The 20,776-nt window shown below is 43.2% G+C and overlaps 1 protein-coding gene across 1 annotated transcript; it reads right to left on the reverse strand.

Moving 5' to 3' along the window:
• Nucleotides 1–589: 589 nt before the first annotated feature.
• Nucleotides 590–18,553, reverse strand: plvapb (plasmalemma vesicle associated protein b). Its single transcript, XM_073068541.1, has 6 exons — nt 18,135–18,553; nt 15,522–15,561; nt 13,047–13,699; nt 6,571–6,625; nt 4,799–4,868; nt 590–3,350 (listed from the first exon to the last, which is right to left on the reverse strand). The coding sequence occupies exons 1-6, from the start codon at nt 18,495–18,497 to the stop codon at nt 3,329–3,331; spliced, it is 1,203 nt and encodes a 400-aa protein (XP_072924642.1). The 5' UTR covers nt 18,498–18,553; the 3' UTR covers nt 590–3,328.
• Between the last annotated feature and the right edge of the window lie 2,223 nt (nt 18,554–20,776).

Below are 20,776 nucleotides of genomic sequence, written 5' to 3' on the forward strand. Positions count from 1 at the left end.
AATTCTGTTAACTGTGATTATTGCATGCGTCAGAGAGGGGTAGAGAGAGACAGAGAGAGAGAGACAACATTTTGCATAGAAACGCACCTTCACTTCTTACCTGCCCATCACCTCTCTCTGGTGCTCCTCCCTTTCCTTTCCTTCCATGGTCTTGTCCCCTCTCCTATCAGATTCCCCCTTCTCCAGCCCCTTCCACCTATCAGATTCCCAGCTCCCCACCTTCTTAATCAGACTTCTTCCCCTTCCTTTCCAGTCCTGATGAAGAGCCCTGGCCCAAACCGTTGACTGTTTATTCCCCTCCATATATGCTGCCTGGCCTGCTGAGCTCCTCCAGCACATTGTATGTATTTTGCATGGACCTCGTACAGACCAGATCCATTGAATGGCCTCTTCTGATGGCATCGGATTTGTGTAAGTCCTTGATTTAGCGCAGAAACAGTTAATTGGAGTTGAAGTACAGATTAATCGGGCTAATGTGAAACAAAAGGCAACCACCCAGATGAATGGAAGTAAATACAGACTCACATATATTCTGGAAGTGCGAACCTATTCTTAATTTTGTATATGTGAAGCACACTCCAGCAAACAGTGGCATTCAGCATTTGTTTATTAATCCTTTGGTTTGAGCAATACAGTGCAGTAGGCAGCCCGGAGCCAAACTTCTTCAATGCCAGTTACAATTGTCATCAAAGTTAACCTGGGAGCCCTCTCACTGCCCACAGACTGCTTTGAATATAAATCCTCTCAGTTAGAATTAAAGGTGGGAGAGGGATACAGCATTAGAAGTGGGAAGGATAATTGGAGAGGGGAAGTGAAGATGCTGGATCCAGTACATGGAGGACTGAGAGATTTGTATGTAATAGTATTGCTATCTAAAGAAATATTGTAAGCATATGCAATAAACAAAGAACTGATACAGAATATAAATCTCATAAGTGTAATCCACTTCTCCATGGCAGCAGAGCAGTAAGAACATTGCTAATACAGCTCATGCCATTGGAGTTTAGAGTTCAATTCCGATGCCATCTCTAAGGAGCCTGTACATTCTCCCTGTGGAATGCACGGGGCTTTGCCAGAAGCTCAAGTTTCCTCCCACAGTCCTCAAGGCGCATTGGTTAGTAGGCTAATTGGCCTTTATGAATTGTCCCGCGATTAGGCTGGGGTTAAGTCAGGGGCTGCTGGAAGGGGCTGTTCCACGCTGTGTGTCAACAAATAATAAAAATTAGACATGGCAAGCCAACTAGAAAATTAGTCTGTTAGAGGATCAAACTTGTTAATACATCTACCCCTGTTCCCAGATCAGGGGTTGAATTAGCAACTGAGATATTACGTATCTTAGTTGACTGTCTTTGGTTAATAATATTTGGTTAACTATTGTTATTTGGGGGATCTTCATGTGAAGAACTGTAGTTGTTCTGGACGACCCACCAGCACTTTCCCGAGAGCACACAGGGATAGGCAGTAATTGTTGGCCTTCCCAACTTTGTCACACCCCAGCTTTGAGTAAAAACCAAGTTAAAACCAAAAATTAATTAATTAATTAGTTAGTATTTGTTGATTAATATTTTTGGATTAACATCAATAGTTAATATTTATGTGGTTTGAATCCAGTGATTAACATTTTTTGATTAATATTTTGCTTATTTCTTTATGTTTGCCATCTTTAAAGTAGAATGAGATGTCAGACTGACTTGAAACTTTAACAATTTTCTCTCATACCTAAGGAATTGCCACAAGAGCAAATGCAACAGAGGGAATCCTCAATCTAGTTATGAAAGCATTATGCACACACACTGGAATCCTGTTATCCCAATCCTTGCACATCACACACACTGGAATCCTGTTATCCCAATCCTTGCACATCACACACACTGGAATCCTGTTATCCCAATCCTTGCACATCACACACACTGGAATCCTGTTATCCCAATCCTTGCACATCACACACACTGGAATCCTGTTATCCCAATCCTTGCACATCACACACACTGGCTGCTGTTGGAGATGGATTCTGTTTCCCAAGTTTTTGCCCTGCTTATGACAGAATTGCAGACCATCTCTTGCAGATTGTCCAATCAGTAACCTGAGGCCAGATAGGGGCATCTTAAGCTCTATTTTGCCAACTTGCACTGCCCAGACCAATCATGTCTATGTTTTGAATTCTTTTTGTTCGGCTTGTTTGGAATGAAGGTTTGGGAGGAACCTCAAGTTTTTATTGGTATTATCCAACTTCAGATAAATTACAAATCATGATCCTGGGATTTGTTCCTGATTCCTCATGATTGCATATAAATCAAGGTAAAGACCTCAAGTGCAAAGTTGGCTTTCCCAACTTTGATTAAAAGTTTCTCTGATTGAAGCAGGAACATTTCCCAAGCTGAAGGCTTTGCTCTCTGGGTACTCCAAACTAATCCTACTTCCCCCTTCTCTCCCACTTTACTGAATCGTCCCTGAGTTAATCCCATACCCCCTTCTCTCTGCCATCCCTGCATAATCCCAAACTAATCCCGTGGGACCCCATTCTGCCACACCTCTATACCAAGCATAATTTAACAATGTTTACCCCCTCTTTCCCAAACCACTAATTCAATTCCAAATGGGTCCCACCTGCCCATTTCTCTCCAATACCCCTGAACCAATCCCAAAATAATCCCACTGTATGCCTCTCTCCAAAACATCTATATCAATCCTAAATCAATCTCACTCCTCCCTCTCTTCCGCACCCTTGCATCCCACTGCTTCACAACCATTTCCTCCCCAGGGCTTTGAATCAAATTTCAAGTATTGCCTTTGCCATGTTATCTTGTAGCTGCTTCTGTGCCCTGCAATTATTTTGATTTACCTTATATGATACAATGATTTTTAACTTCCCTTTTGTAACAAAACATAGTTCTAACCACTTCCTTACAGAAGAATATATTGTAACCCATAACTCTACCTTCATTTATCAGACTATTAGACTGTTGGTGGACAGTGCACTGAAGACAATGTGAGAGCTACCAGACACACCAAACCAGCTGGTGGTGTAGTGGCATCAAAACTGGGCTTTGAAGGGAGTGGACCGGGGTTTGAATCCAGCTGGTTCCTTGCACGCTTTCCATCTGTGTTGGGTTGAGTGTTTTTTTTAAAAAAAACAGACAAATGCTAAGGAAACAGAAAAAAAAGGCACCCGATGTGCCTCAAGCAGTGAAAAGGAACAACAACAGCCACACAAGACACTAAGGAGACATTAGAGTGTGTATCGCAAGTGGCAGAAAAAGAGGATTCCACTGGACGTATTGATACTGTTGAGGTTTTCCTCTCTGACTTCATGCAGATCACGGCGTCTTCACCCTGTATGTTCTGGCACCCTGGAGAACAGATCAATATTTAATCGTGAATAATTTTCACTGGTCAATATCTGGTTTTACATGCTCTGTTCACTCATGCCCATCTTAGAAGGGTCTCTCCCAACCACATTTGTAATGGGCTTGTGTGTGACTCCATTACTAAACAACCAGGGCTAGAGAACCGACATTACTCCTTCTTGCCGATCATCTCCTAGGATAAAATAACAAATATTTCCCATCATCCAATACTCCCTACTCTCTATTCTTTTCAACACTTTAAAACCAATGTACTCTTCTGCTATCCATTTCCAAATCACATGTTCTCTTCTTCCCATCAGTTAATCCCATTATTTTCCCTCTGCTTATCACATTTTTCTTGATCACTCATTCCCAGTTTTCCCACTACTTTCCCAATTTTTTTCTATTAGAACAATAGGTCAGCATAGCGCAGTGTATGCCAATTATAGTATCAGTCTAAACTAATCCCATCTTCCTGCATATGGTCAATACCCATCTATCCATCCTATTCATGTCTCCTGTCTAACATGAATAAGCTCTTTCCTTTACACAACATCTCTTACATATTCCAATCATATCTGCTTTTGGCACCTCCCTAGCAACATACTCAAGCAACAATCAATCTAGGCGTAAAAACATGTGCTTTGCAAATTTCAGTTAAATCCGCCTTGCTTATCTTAATCCTGCATTCTTTAGTATTTGACATATCCAACTGGGGAAAAAGACTCTATCTATCCTCTGCATGCCTTTTATACTTTTTCATCCTTCTATCAGATGTCAGAGTCCTCAAGATGTCCCGATGCACACCAGTGTGTTCAGCTGAAAACCCCTTCAGAACATCACCCAGAGATTATGCTGGGTTCTTCCTCCTGATCACTGTGCGGGCAAAGTGTGCAGTTCACTGCGATATAGATCCAGGCCAGAGCATGATGCCCGCACTGAGAGAGAAACTCTCATCACTTCAGGACAGAGGTGTAAAAGCAGCCATGTGGTAGCATTACTCAGTAGACCCCAGAAAGAATGATGACAGGGAGAGAGGTTAAGGGTGATTTAGTATAAATAGAGGAGGGGCATATGAAGTCAAATACATCATCGACCAGAGATGGCTCTTGATTTTGTATAGGGTTAGTTACTTGGGATTACAGATCAGAGTCATCGTCATTGACACAGAGAAGAGTTCTGCGTTATGGTTACGTACAGCCACGTGGGTGACATCAGGTTACAGTCAGCGACTGGGAGAGAGGCTGAGATAGGTTGGTGAAGGGACAAGAGAGTGTACCATGATCAAGTGTGATATGGTGGTGGGTCAGGTTTGTGGTCGGTGGTTTGGGGGGCATGTGGGGTTGAGGTATGTGGTCAGCATTATGGAGTGGGAGCCGGTGTTACAGAGAGTGATCAGGGAGGAGGAGATTATCTCCAGGAAGAAAGCATCTGTTTCAGCACAAATTTACCTGCAGTTCCAACACCTGGCTTCTTGTTCCTTCAGCTTCAGGTCCATGAATGCTTCTTTGCGCCGCAGGGCTAGGATAACATCAGAAACGTGATTTACATGAGCACCTTCTCCATTCTTCTCCTCCTCTCTGTGAGCCTCAAGGCCCAAGGGTGGTGTCTTCCCCTATATTTCTTCCTTTCAAACATTCCCCACCTAGCTCCCCTAAGGGTAATTTGCATCGGCCAATTAGCTGACATGATGGACTAATTAACGTGTGATGTGGGAAGATGCTGTAGCATCTGGGAGAACATGCAGCCTGCACACCGCTAGCACAGGAGATCAGGCTTGAACCCAGGTTGCCGGAGACATGGAGCAACAGCGCCAGCAGTCACACCAGTGAAACGGGTCTAAGTGCTTTGAGTGCATGGTAGGTTGTGTCTAACAACCTTTTATTGGAAGCTTACCAGAAAAGTTGATGAAGGAACGGCGGTGAACCTTATCTACGTAGACTTTAGCAAAACCTCTTACAAAGTCCCATACGCGAGGCTGGTCATGAAGGTTCAGTCACTTGGCATCCAGGATGAAGATGTAAAAATTAGATTCAATATTGGCTTAGCAAGAGAAACAAGAGAGTGGTACCAACTGGTTTGCCTCTCTGACTGGAGGTAAGTGACTGTTGGTGGTGTGCCGCAGGGATTGGTGCTGGGCCTGTTGTTGTTTGTCATCTATATCACTGATTTGGATGATAATGTAGTCAACTGGAGCAGCAACTTTATGGACTCCAGCAAAAGTGGGAGTCTAGTGGACAGCAAGGAAGGCTATCAAAGCTTGCAGTGGATCTGGACCCGTTGGAAAAATGGGATGAAACATGGCAGGTGGAATTTAATGCAGACAAGTGTGAGATGTTGTACTTTGGCAGGACAAACTAGGTTGGGACATACACAGTGACAGTAGGGCGTTGAGGAGGGCTATAGAACAGAGGGATCTGGGAACGCAGATCCATAAAACCTTGAAAGTGATGTCACAGATACAGTAGATCGAGTCATAAAGAGAGCTTTGGGCAAATTGGGCTTCATAAATGAGATGTTATGTTGAAGTTGGTATAAGCAGTGAGGTTAGGTGAGACTAGAACAAAAGGTCATAGGTTAAGGGTGAAAAGTGAAATGTTTAAGAGAAACCTGTGGGGGTTCTTCTTCAATCAAAAGGTGGTGAGAGTGTGGGATGAGATGCTAGCAGAAGAGGTGAATATGGGTTCAATTACAATATTTAAGAGTAGTACATGGATGGGAGGGGTATGGGGGGACTATGGCCAAAAGGTGAGTGTTGATGGGACTAGGCAGAATAACAGTTTGGCATGAACTAGATGGGTCAAAGGGCGTCTTTCTGTACTGTAGTACCCTATGACTCACTTTGATAAGTGAGCCTTGCCAACTATGTCAGAGAATTCAAAATGAATTCAGACCACTGAGAAAATAGAGACAACATTAAATTCAGCCAGGAATTTTGGATTTTCCCAGTCAGTGTAGAAAGAGTGAAATTTGCTCTCACAAAGGAACTGGGGGTCACTCGGAGTGAGCTTTAAGCTAAATCTGAAGAGATTCAGGAAGGTAGGAGGGATAGAAAGACGTGGTGATGGGGAGGGGAGGAAGAAGGCCCATGTGTAGCATAATCGTCAATGGAGAGTAAATGGGCTGAAGGCCCTGCTTATCTGTACCACATGCTGATGTAAATTATGTGTAGGTAAATGCATGTAAGTTCAAACTGTAGGTGAAGAATCTTCCAGCTCCTTACCTGCCAGTTGGATGTTTAGTAAATCCACCTTTTTTTTCAAGAGGTTGACGTTCTCCTGTTTATATACAAACAAGTGATTAGTTACAATATGGCAGCTTTCACCCAGGGCCTGTGTTTGGCCAGGATCTCTTTCACGGTGGGGCAGGATGGCCCAGAGCATTTGTAAATACAGGACAGGCATGGCCTAGTCCCTCTGGAGGCAGCCTAGGATCTACTTAGTGCGGTACAGGAAATTCCCAGTCCTATCCCTGTGGGAGAGGAGTAGGATCTGTGTTAGCTTAGGTAGCGAATCTACCTCGTTATGATCTTGCACCTTATTGTTTATCTGCACTGCACCTTTGCTGCTGATTCATTCTGCATTCCACTATTGTTTTATCTCAATGTGCTGTGTAATGATTTAATCTGTATGGTCGGTGTGCAAGACAAACTCTTCACTGCACCACGAGACAATAACAAACTCATTCTGAATCCAGTTCCAAAGATTGGTGATTTGAGAACCAGCCAAATGGGATTCAGATGCGGGGTGTTACACTTGCAGAGGGCAAACAAAATGAGGTAATACAGATGAAAGGTGGCAAACAACCGGCACTGGGGAAAGACCATGGGATGGTATCCACAGATCCCTGAATGTGGGGGACACATGGATAGAGTAGTTAAGAAGGCTTGTGGGATACTTGCCTTTGTTAGCTGGGACATGGTGAGCAGAAAGGTGATGACATGAGTTAGGCCATATCTAAAGCACAGCCCTGGAAGCAGGCTCAGTGGGGAGCAGGTGAGGTAGGCCTCTGAAGCACTCTGTACAGCCCTGGAAGCAGGCTCAGTGGGGAGCAGGTGAGGTAGGCCTCTGAAGCACTCTGTACAGCCCTGGAAGCAGGCTCAGTGGGGAGCTGGCGAGACTTACAAGGACGCGGAGGACTGAGAGGTTCACTGTGTTGTGGTTGGCTCCTTTGGAATGGAAGAAACTGGCGGGAGATTTAATAGAAGTCAGGAAATAATAAGAGGCGAATACAGCATGAAGAGGAAGGTGCTTTGGTGCCTAGCAGGGAAGTGGATAACTGGTGGGCAATGATTAGACAATGAGTATAACGGGTGGAAAGCTGATAGGGTATTGATAAAGCCTTTTTCTTCAAATAAGAGTCAGGTCTCTGGGAATTCATAAATGCAGGAGATTCTGCCAATGCTGGATATCCAAAGCAACACATATAATGCTAGTGGATCTTAGCGAGTCAGGCAGCATCAAGGGAGGGGAATAAGCAGTCAATATTTCAGGCCCTTCATCAGGAATCTGGGAACTTTCTCCCTGTAAAGTCTATTGATAAAAGTGTGCACTTGAGCACATGAAAGGTTTTATCCCTTAAAGGGACAGACGGAGAAATGGGGAACTGAATGGTGATGGACAGTTCCTCTTTTTGGCCAGTATGGATGTAATGGTCTGAATGAATTCTTACAATATCATGTAACTGATGTGAGGCCAGAGGCTGCTAATGTTAAACAGTCCCTCATAAAATCAGGTTGAGAATTCTGTGGAAACTTGTGTCCCCTGAAAGCAGTGGGAATGTGCAATCCACTTTCCTCAGGGAAGGGTTGAGGTAAAGAAAAGAGGTGGCTTGAAGCTGAATAAAGACACATGGGGGAGAGGAACTGAAAGAGATGGCAATGTCAGGCGATGGAGAGAGGTGGAAGGAGATTGGTGGACCATACAAACTCCAGCGTGGAGCAGAATCACTTGTTGATAGTTGTTCATCTGCAATCAGCTCATTAGGAAGAGCCTGTCTGGGCTGCTGGGATAAGGGTCACAGGTTAGCTAACAACTGTTGCCAAGAGGAAGCAGGAAGTTTTCAGAGTGGGCGTCAAACCATGAACAAGGATGCAGCAACATCAAACACTGGCACTGATCCCTCGCCCTCCAGGAGCGAGCAAAGGATGGAAGATCCGGCTTCACTGGCAGACTGAAGAGGCAACAATTAGTCACCGGCTTTTCATTCTATTAATAAATATGACCTTTCCTGTGGGGAGCAGATATAGAAAGAGCCAAGGTTTGTCACTCTGACACCCCAGACCACTTTGACCACCACCGTATAGTTAAAGTGTCAGCTTTGAGTATGATGGACGTGGGTTCAAACCCCTCTCCAGATAATGCCAAGCCGATGAGAATGTCTGTTTCTTGCTACATACTGTCAGGGGAGAGGACAGGAAGTTGCCAACGTCCAAAAAAGTACCAACTGGTCAGTATTGCACATAAGTGAAGAAATATCATGCAGGGGTCCCCAACCTCTCGTTATGCCATTGACCAATACCATTTAGCAAGGGATCCATGGACCCGTGATAGAGGAAGCCTTCCTATCACTCAATAATGAGCAGCGTGGTGCTGTAGTGAGAAGTGCAGATGGAACCTCTGATGCTGTCAGTGTGGAGTTTTCATGTCCTCCCGTGAGCGTGTGGGTTTTCCCTGAGTACTCCTGTTGCCTCCCCCATCCTAAAGACACGCTGGCTGTTAAGTTAATTATCTAATGCATATTATTCCCCTAACAGAGGTAGGTGGGTGGTAGGGGAATCCAGGGTCTGTTTTTCAGTATATGAGGGAGAATAGGCTGAAAGGCAATAAGTGGTGGAATGGGGTCGCTCTGGGGGCTAATATAGGCTCACTGGGCAAATGGCCTCCTTTCTTATCATAAGGAATATGAGGAATTTTTTAAGCTCTTTGATCGCAGCCCCAATATCTCTGAATTTCCCCAATATCCAAACACCTCTAACAAACTCAGTAACTGAATCTCCATAAACCGCTCAGTTCAGAATTCCAAAGGCTCGCCATACTCTGGGTGAAGAAGTTTATTTTAATCTTAGTCATGAGCTGCTGTCGACTTATTTAGAGAACATGACTCCCTCCATGGTTCTACTGCCACAATGAGGTCACTCACAGATCGGAGGAGTAAAACTGAATATTCCGTCTGGGTAGCCTCCAACCTGATGGCATGAGCGTAGATTTCTCTAACTTCCAGTAATTTCTCTCCCTCCCCCTTCTCTCTTGTTTCATTCCACAGTCTGGCTCCCCTCTTACAGGATACTTGGTAGTGTGGAGGAGCAGAGGGATCTGGGGGTACATGTCCACAGATCCCTGAAAGTTGCCTGACAGGTAGATAGGGTTGTTAAGAAAGCTTATGGGGTGTTAACTTTCATAAGTCGAGGGATAGAGTCGCGATGTAATGATGCAGCTCTATAAAACTCTGGTTAGGCCACACTTGGAGTACTGTGTCCAGTTCTGGTCGCCTCACTATAGGAAGGACATGGAAGCATTGGAAAGGGTACAGAGGAGATTTACCAGGATGCTGCCTGGTTTAGAGAGTATGGATTGTGATCAGAGATTAAGGGAGCTAGGGCTTTACTCTTTGGAGAGAAGGAGGATGAGAGGAGACATGATAGAGGTATACAAGATATTAAGAGGAGTAGATAGAGTGGACAGCCAACGCCTCTTCCCCAGGGCACCACTGCTCAGTACAAGAGGACATGGCTTTAAGGTAAGGGGAGGGAAGTTCAAGGGGGATATTAGAGGAAGGTTTTTCACTCAGAGAGTGGTTGGTGCGTGGAATGCACTGCCTGAGTCAGTGGTGGAGGCAGATACACTAGTGAAATTTAAGAGACTACTAGACAGGTATATGGAGGAATTTAAGGTGGGGGGTTATATGGGAGGCTGGGTTTAAGGGTTGGCACAACATTGTGGGCTGAAGAGCCTGCACTGTGCTGTACTACTCTATGTCCTATGTTCTATGTTACCCCTTTTCTTCTCTGCATTGCCTATCATCACCTTCTAGTGCCACTCCTCCTTTCCTTTCTCCTATGGACAACTTTCCACCCTATCAGATTCCTTCTTTTTCAGACCTTTACCTTTTCCACCTATCACCTCCAAGCTTCTCACATTTCCCACCCACCCACCTTCCCATCACCTGAACTAATCTATCAGCTTCCAGCCTCTACTCCTTCCCCACCCCTCCCTTTGTATTCCAGCTTCTACCCACTTCCTTTCCAGTCCTGATGAAAGGTCTTGGCCAAACCGCTGAATGTTTATTCCTCTCCATGGATGCTACATGACCTGCTGTGTTCCTCCAGCAATATGTCTATGTTACTATAGAAATACATGTCCTTTGTCTTATAATAGTCAAGGAAGCAATTGAGAATAGCTCCAAGGGAGTTAAAGCAATAAAACCCATGCCAAATCAGGTATGGGAAGGAAGTTGTATCTAATAAAGTTATTGGGGCTTGCTTTTTCCCATTGTGTTCCACAGCCTCTCTGGGGCCGTGTGCTGTTTGTACAGATTCCACTTTTAGGTATTGTGACTTGTGTGTGCGTGTGAGCATCGGCTTAGCGGGAAGCAGAGAAGGGTAAGGGCTGATAGGTGTTGGGGGCACTGTGGCTAGATATACAGACACTTGAACTTTGTTGTGTAGTTTAGACTTAATTGAAGAGGGCATGATGAGAATATCTGCAGAGACACAAAACCGTGCCTGCGTCATTGAGAGTGAGGAGAGAAGCTCTGTTCTGTAGATGGCCAGGGCATCTGGCAGAAAATGGCAAATGGAATTTAATCCTGAGAAGTGCAAGGCAATTGGTCTGCAGTAGGCGGATAAAAGGTACTTAAAAACATGGAAATACAGGGGGATTTCTGAGTACACATACACAGATTCTTAAAGATGACATTACTGGTAAATAACAAACAAGAGAAAACCTGCAGATGCTGGAAATCAAAGTAATACACGCAAAATGCTGGAAGTACTCAGCAGGCCAGACAACATCTGTGGAAAAGACCAAACAGTTGACGTTTCGGTCCTGATGAAGGGTCTCAGCCCAAAATGTCACCTGTTTACTCTTTTCCATACGTGCTGCCTGTCCTGCTGAGTTCCTCCAGCAGTCTGTGTGTATCACTGGTAAATAAGGTGGCTTAGAAGACGTACAAGATGATTTTCTTTATTAAATGAGATGTTAAGTATAAGAACAGAGAGAATTTTCTAGAATTTTATGCGATGCTTGCTTGACCATTACTTGAGTACTGTGTAAATTTAAGGTGACAAGTTACAGGAAAGGTGTGTTAACATGGGAAATTTGTGAGGATGTCACCAAGACTGGAAAAGTTTTAACCCAGAAGGAATGACTCAGTAAGGTGGAATTGTTTCCTTTGGAAGCAGGCAAGACTGATGGGAGTCTTAACTTCCTATTCTTCCTTTTGCACCAGTTATTGATTTATTGTAAGATATTAATTTTTATGTATTGCGCAATATGGCTTCCACAAAACAATTTCCATGATATACTCTGAGTGACCATTGTGTCTATACATCTGCTCATTGATGCAAATACCTAATCAGACAATCATGTGGCAGTAACTCAGTCCATAAAAGCATATGGACGTGGTCAAGAATTTCAGTTGCTGTTCAGAATGGGAAAGAATGGGGAAGAAGTTTGATCTAAGTGACTTTGACTGTGGATTGGTACCAGGCGGGGTGTTCGGATTATCTCAGAAATGGCTAATCTCCTGAGGTTTTCATACACTACTTTCTGTTACAGAGAATAGTTCAAAGATCAAAAACCATCCAGTGAGCGGTAGTTCGGTTGGTGCAAGTAGCTGATAATGAGAGTAGTCAGCGGGGAATGGCCAAATTGACCCAAGCTGATAGTAACTCAGATAATCAGTGTGGTGTGCAGAAGAGCATCTCTGAACACACAACATGTTAAACCTTGAAGTGGCTGGTCAACAGCAGCAGAATTCCACACTGGTTTCCACCCCAGTATCTAAAATATTGGCCTCTGAGTGTATATCAGTGGTAGTAAACCTGATTATAATTCTAACCAAGGTGTGTAAAATGATCATGGGCCAGGGAAGAGTGGTCTACAAAGGATATATTGTACAGTCCCTGATAAAGGGAATATTAACTAAGGGGCTTGGATTTAATGTACTGAGGAAAATAGCAAACGAATACTTGAAAATCTATGTCCTGTGAAGGGACTCATCGTATCTTTGCAATTGTGATTCGGCTGTTTAGTGTTTGTTTTGACTGGCACAGATATGATGGGCTGAATGTGCTCTTTCTATGTCACAACTTTTCTGTGACTTGTGATTTTATAGATTCAGGTCGAGACTTTACAGAAGCATAGATTCATAAATACAGGAAGCCACTTGGCCCATTGTGTTTTTGTAAGACTTGCAGCTCAGTAACCTGAATACCCTTGTTGTGTTTTTATGCTGCCAAATGAGAAAGTCTTTCTCTTCTTGCAGTTCCAGAACTTCACAACTCTCCACCTGAAGCCATTTCTCTTCTTTTCCCCTTTGTTGGATTCATTTGCATATCTGTGGGTTCGTTGCAAGGGAAGTGTGGAAAGTATCCTTCCACCAGTAAATTTTGTGACACTGTGAAACTAAGACACCTTGCCACGGGATAAAACACACAATAGCACACACACACACACACACACACACACACACACTCACCTGGCAGGAAGGGTCAATGGATGGTATGGTTCTTCTGTTAAACAGGTAATTATATGGTTGGTGTCTGCTCATCAGGTTATTCAGATGATTTTGTAAGCCCTCCTTCTCACTCAGAACCTCTATCATCCTTTCCAAGCACTGCTTATTGGACTCCACAAGTTTCTCTAGTTCCTTTGTATTATCATCCAATTTTACGGCTGCATCCTTCTTGCACTCTTTATTTGCCCTTTCCAGGTTATCGATCGTCCTCTGCTGACCAACGTTGTCCCTCTGCTTCATTTCGATTTCTCTCTCAGCTCTGGACAGCCGCTGCTGAACTTTCGTTTCGAAACTTAAAGAAAGCAGGCTGCAGTTGGCTTTGATTTGCTTCAATTGATCACTCATGTCCCATCTGTAGGCAGGCATTTCACTGGCCAGTTTGCTGAAGAATGATTCATAATTTGCTTTGATCTCATTCAGTGTAGTCCTAAAGTCCTTGCTCATAGAGGTACAGTTTCCTCCAAAGTCCTGCAGTTGCTGATACAGTTTTCTTATCTGGTCTTGCACTTCTATCTCTTTCAGCTTCTGCCTCATCTCCATGAGCTGCAGATCAGACGTGCACTTTGCAAGCTTCATTTGGTTATCAGTGTTGTTTCTGTTCACTCTGTCACATTCTGTTTATAAGATGGATGGTTGGAGTTACGAAAGATATGGAAACAGCATTAACATTTGCTACTTGCTATTTTCATATTCAGCAGTTACAGTACAGAGTTTGTTATGGGAATGGTCAGGCAGAATACATTTGGAGCCCAGTCCACCAGTGCTTTCGAGGACAGTGTCAGTGCATTGTGGAAGCATGCTGAGCTGCTACATAGTAGGATTACCACAACTAGCAGATGGAAAGGAATGTGAACACTGCACTACAGTGCTCTCTGATATGCCTGCCATCCAGTGTGATCTAACAACTTCTCACGTGGAAGTAGAAAATACAAAGTATATCAAAGGTTTCTAGGACTACTGTATAGACTGAGGCCATTCGCTCTTTGTATTTGCTTGACATCATCAAAGTCAAAGAGTAATAGAGTAATGCAGCACGTACGTTGGCCCTTCAGCTCAACTTGTTCGTACTGACCAGGATGTCCATCTAAGCTAATCGTATTTGTCCACATTTTGCCCATTTTCCCCTCAGTGTTTCCTATGCATGTACCTTTTCGATGTAGCTGTACCTGCCTGCACCACTTCCTCCAGTAAATCATTCCATTTCAGACCCTTTTGCATGAAGAGGTTGCTCCTCAGGTCCCTTTTAAACCCTTCTTCATGCCTCTACTTTGATATTCCCCATATTCAAAGGACTTATCAATGCCGCTCACGATGTTATACAACTTTGGAAGATCACTCCTCAATCTCCTACACTCCAAGGACTGAAGTCCCAGTCTGCCAAAGACCCTCCCTGTAACTCGGGCCCTTTAGCCGTGGCAACATTCCAGCTGAAGGACGTATTTCCTGTAAAAAGTTAACAAAACTGTACACAATACTCCAGCTGCAGGCTCACCAGCATCATGTACAGCTGCAACATATTGTCCCAGCTTCTGTCCTCAGTGCCCCAACTGACGAAAGCCAGAGTGCCAACAGCCTTCTTCACCATAGTCTACCTGTAGCACCACTTTCAGTGAACTCTGTGCTGCTCTGCCACAACACATGAATGCCATGCTACTACCTCGCTGGCCACCCTTTCACTCTTAATATACTTGCAGAATCTCTTGGGATTTTTATTTAACTCTTCCTGCTAGATCTATCTCAAGCCCCCATCTTCTAGGTGATTCACTTGATCCTGACTGCTCAAATCTGATGTATGCTTTTCTGACCAGTGAATCAATATCCCTCATTAACCAAGGTTTCCCGAATCTGCCAGACTTGCCATTCTCCCTAACAAGAGCATGCTGTCTCTGAACACTTGATACCCTGCTTATAAACGCTTCCCCCGTGCCACACAGTCTCATCCAATCAACTTCTGCAAGTTCCAAGATTGGCTAATGGCTCCAAGATTGGCCCTGCCTAAATTTAAGACCTTAACTTGTGGACTGGTCCTGTATACCTCCATAATTATATTTATTGGTCACAAGGTGGCTTTCATTGACATGCCAGTCTCCAGACCTTACCTTCTTCCCTAAGAGAAGGTCTTGTGTTACACCCCCTCTAGTAGGACCCACTGTTTGATTAAAGAGGCTTTCTTAAATACTTTTAACAAATTCCGCACCATCCAAGCATTTTGTATGATGGGTAATTATGTAATGTAATTTTAAATCTCCCACTAATTCTACCCTATCAATGAAATCATGGCCGACCTCAACCTAGTTTTCTGCTGGGCTAAATCTTAAACTCCTGGTCTTACTAATCTTCATCTTGAAATTTGTTGGGAAGAATCTCATATTCCCATGACAAAAAGTTTCCTTATATTACCCATGGATTGAGTAGCTGCTAATTACAATGACTTACCTTGAAAATAGGGGTTGAGTGGTAAATAATCTGTGCAATTCTATAAATCAAAAGGAAATAGAGTTATTATCATTCAGCACACAATAATGTTTCTGTGCTTTTCCTTTGTCAAATCTTTCATCCAAAGGAAATAACAATGTTGTAAGGTTTTCCCTTGACAAAAGCACCAGTGTGAGATTTTAGGAAGACACCAGCAAAGAGAGATTGTGTTTACCTCATTATAGATGAGTAAGCAACAGCCAGGATAGATAGGAGACCTCTTTTCTCTTTTGTGAAGTTGACTCATGAAATCCTCAGCATTCATTTGAGAGGGAAAAATGGTGTTTAAATTGTTGACCATTCATCAACGGAACTAGGTTGGGAAATTAACATATCAATGCAGCTATAAAGAAGGCAAGACAGCGGCTATATTTCATTAGGAGTTTTGAGGAGATTTTGTTTGCTACCTAAAACACTTGAAAACTTCTACAGAGGTACTGTAAAGAGCATTCTGAGAGGCTGCATCACTGTCTGGTATGGGGATGGGGGGGGGGGGGTGGCAAGGCTACTGCACAGGATTGAAAGAAACTACAGAGAGGTGTAAAATCAGTCAGCTCCATCTTGGGTGCTAGCTGCCGTAGTATCCAAGACATCATCAAGGATAGGTGCCTTAGAAAGGTGGCATCCATTATTAAGGACCCAGGACATGCCCTCTTCTCATTGTTACCATCAGAAAGGAGGTACAGAAGCCTGAAGGCACACACTCAGTGATTGAGGATCAGCTTCTTCCCCTCTGCCATCCAATTCCTAAATGGACATTGAACTCCTGAACACTACCTCACTTTAAAAAAAATTATTTCTGCTTTTGCACTATTTTGAATTTAACTTTTTAATATACATATAGGTACTTACTGTAATTGATTTACTTATATTTTTCTCTATAGTATCATGTTTTGCATTGTACTGCTGCCACTAAGTTAATAAATTTTACGACATATGCTGGTGATATTAAACCTGGTTCTGATTAATCAAAGTTCACACTTTATTGTCTCTGCACAAACAACAACGAAACTTTGTTGACCCCGGGCCGACAACTTAGAACATAAATTCTACTGTTCTCTTTGTATCAATACTCACTCAGACCACTTCTCCAATTTATAACGCCAAAATAGGGGATCTCTGGCTGGCCAGATGATTGATTCTCCTCCCATCTCCTGGCATGGGGGTTCCTCCTTGAGATGGTGGGTCTCTGGAGAGAGTTATCGCGATCTTGTATCTGAAAACCTCTGCTTTTATATTCAATCCTTGCCAATTGTTGGATTTCAGTGTTATTGGCAATGGGTTAACTGACTGACCTTTATCACCTTCTGATTGGCTCCAGTCCAAGCCAGTGTCCATTATTGACCTTCTTCCGCAAGTGACATCTGACAACTGGTAATTTATGGCTCTTTGTTTGAAATCAGTCACAGAACCAGCAACCAGCCTGAATCACTCAGGGCAGACCCAGACCCTACAGTCACAAGCCTGCATGCTATATCCAACCAAAGAACATCTCACAAATAACTTTTTATTTGGAAATGATCTCTGCTCCAGCAGATTATCAGGAATATCATTGTTTCCACTTTAAAACAGTAATCAAGCCAAGCAATACACAAAATGGAAGTCACAGAGCCGCTTCACAAAATGGCAGCCTCCATTCCTTCACCCTCATGGCAAGATCAAAGCCAATGGTTTGTCTGTTTCCACAGTCCTTGACCCAATCAAGTTTGATATTTCCCTCCATATTTTAATTCCTCCATGGCAACAAATTTAAAATATTTATCAAAATATAGTACCTCAATGCACTGCAACACCCCCAGTTCTGGCACTGGGATCAACAGATTAAACTCTGCTTCCAAATCTCTGGAATGGAGCTCAAATATATGATTTTAATGTCTTCTGCTGCCAATCCCAAGCCTCCTTTTCTCTCCTTTCAGCCTCAGTCTTTGACTAAATCTTTGGCCACATTTTCATGTGGCCTGATACCAGTGCTTGTGTAATAACTGAACTCATAGTTGGGAAATTCCTGACGCCAAACCGAGAGAGATAGGTCAGGGGTAGCTGGTGAGCTGGATAAGGATCTGACAGGAAAGAATTTGCATGGCTTTGGAAAGAAGGTAAATAAGGGGACTAGTTTAGAATTATTTACATAAAATTGCTATAGACTTCAAAGCCTCCTTAAGTACTTTCTGTAGTATTGTTGATGCAAAAGGCATGATACAGCACAGTTACAGAATTAATGAGTCATAGACATCAATAGCTCCAAATAAGACCACTTGGCTATTCTCCACATTGTCCAACTCAATCCCACTTCCCAAGTTTCAGTCTGTAAACCCGAAAGGCTTCTCGCATGCTTATCCCATCCTAATTTAAACATACCTAACGTTTCTACCTCCATCGCCTTTCCAGATCGAGAGTTCCAAGCTTTTGACACATTCTGGGTAAAAGAAAATGTCTCCACAACTCCCCTCTAATTTACACTTATTGATTTAAGTCCTCTGGTAATTCACAGCGCAAAAGAAACTTGTTCCTACCTATTCACACTCTCCAGATCCCTCATAATTTTATGCACCTCATGAATCAAAAAGGACTTGCCTTGTGCAACATGCATCTTCTCATAGTCTTCACTATATTTTTTACTTGTTCTGTGAGATTGCCGTTCTTGTAATTGCAGCTTGTCAGATTCTTCTTTAGGCTTCTTTCGGCATCTTTCAGGTTTTGGACTTCCTTGATCAACTGAACCGACTGGTTCTGACTGGTCTTAAGGTGAGAATGATGGCTGCTGTAGGTGTTTCCATAGATCATGAAAAGGACAAGCCCCAGAATTATCAGCATCTGGATGAGACTGGTGAACAGGAGACAGTACTTGACATTGGAACCGCAGTCGTTGGGTTTCATTGTCTTGTAGTCCGTTGTGTTATAGCCCAGCTTCTTCATTGGGTAGCTGCTGTGGTCCATGGCTGGAGCTCACAAACTGCGAAACTCCTCTGGAAAACATTCTGAAATACTGAAGAACAGGATGGGTGGGGTGATCTGCTGATGGGCAGCTACGAATTACATGTGAACGCAATCAACCATCCACCACTCAAGTTGATTGGTCTTTCAGTCTAATCATCTGTCAGACCGTTTCCTGCAAGGCATGTATTCCAGGGCCCAGAAATAAACAAGCATTGCCTCCCAGCACAGCACAGGAAGTGCCCTCATTCATAATCCCTGACGAGTGTTTAGTTTAGCTCCAAGGTGCAGAGTGGGTCCCCTGACACTGGGAGGAAGCAACAGTACTCCTGAAGGAAGCAGACTTTGTCCAAACAAAAGGGAACAAAAAAGAACAGTACGAGAGAGGATGCTGCTTGTACCGCACAATATATCATTAACGCAAGAGATTCTACAGAAGCTCGAAACCAAGAATAGCACACATAAAATGTTGGACACGCTCAGCAAGTCAGGCGGCGTCTATGGAGGGGAAAGGACAGACGATATTATGACATGAAACCCTTTGTCAGGACTGGGAAGGAATAAGAAAGTGGGGGAAGGGAAGAAGTGCAAGCTGGCAGGTGACAGGAGAGGCCTGGTAAGGGAGGATGTGGGTGGGATGAAGAATGAAATTGGGTGAGGATAGGTGGAGGAGGTAAAGAGCTTAAGAAGGAGGAACATAATAGGAGGACAGTGGACAACTGAAGAATAGGAGAGGACAGAGGGCCATCAATACTGCCTCAGCACCAATGCTGAGATCACCAATTTCATCAATATTGCCTCCAACCTCCACCCTGCCCTCAAATTTACTTGGTCCATCTCTAACACTTCCCTCCCCTTTATCTTGCCATCCCCATCTCCACTGACATCTTTTACAAACCTACTGATTTTCACACTATTTTACCTACGCCTCTTCTCACACTGTCACTTGTAAAAATTATATTCCCTTTTCACAGCTGATCTGTTTTTTCCCGCACCTGTCCTCAGGATGCTGCTTTCTATTCTAGAACATTACATATATCCTCTTTCTTCAAAGAATGGAGTTTCCCTTCCACTACCATCGGTGCTGCATCTCCTCCACATCCATAGGACTGTAAAGACATAGGAGCACAGTGAGGCCATTCAGCCCATTGAGTGTACTTTGCCATTTGATCATGCCTGATTAATTTCTCTCTGCACTCCATTCTTCAACTTTCTCCTTGTATCCTTTGAACCTATCAACGCCTGCTTTAAATATATCCAATACGTGGCCCCCACAGTTGTCCGTGACAATGAATTCCACAGATTCACCACCCTTTGCCTAAAAAAATTCCGCTTCATCTCTGTTTTAAAAGGATGTCCTATTCTGAGGCTGTTCCCTCCAGTCCTAGACTCTCTCATCATTGGAAACATCATTTCCATGTCAACTCTGTTTAGGTCTGTTAATATTCAGTAGGTTTCAATGAGATTCCCTAACATTCTTCTACACTCCAGTGAGTACAGGCCCAGAGTCATCAAATGCTCCTCACGTTAACCTTTTCATTCCTGGGATCACTCTGGTAAACATCCTCTGCACCCTCCCCAATGTAATATTATTGGCTAGCTTACCTTCATATTTCATCTTTTCTCTTTTTATTGTTCTTTTAATTACCTGCAGTTGTTTTAAAAAGCTTCCCAATCCTCCAGTTTCCCACTATTTTTTACTATATTGTATGTCCTCTCTTTTGCTCTGTTTTGTAAATGGACATTGAGGCCATGAGCATTACCTCACTTTTTATTATTCTGTTTTTGCAATATCTTTAATTTAACTATTTAATATACATATATATACTTACTGTAATTTATTTATTTACATTGTTTCTATATTTATCATGTATTGCATCGTACCGCTGACACTAAGTTAGCAAATTTCATGACATATGCCAATGATATTCAACTTGATTCTGATTCAAATTCTGATCTGACTTTGACTTCCCTTGGTTTCCTATACAATGCTTCTTCTTCATTGGAGTGAACTGGCCCTGAGTCTTCTGAATTACTCCCAGAAGCTCCAGCCATTGCTGCTCTACGTCATCACAGCTAATGAACTTTGGCCAGCCCCTCTCTCATTTTCCTGTAGTTACCTTTACTCAACTGTATTGCTAATACATCCAGTTAGCATCTCCCACTGTGATCGCTGGCTCCTAAGGATTCCTTTACCTTAAGCTCCCTAATCAAATCTGGTTCATTAAATACACCCAGTCCAGAATTGCCTTTTCCCTAGTTGGATTTACCACAAATTGCTC

Source organism: Hemitrygon akajei, chromosome 16 (assembly GCF_048418815.1).
Source record: "Hemitrygon akajei chromosome 16, sHemAka1.3, whole genome shotgun sequence".
Lineage (NCBI taxonomy): Eukaryota > Metazoa > Chordata > Chondrichthyes > Myliobatiformes > Dasyatidae > Hemitrygon > Hemitrygon akajei.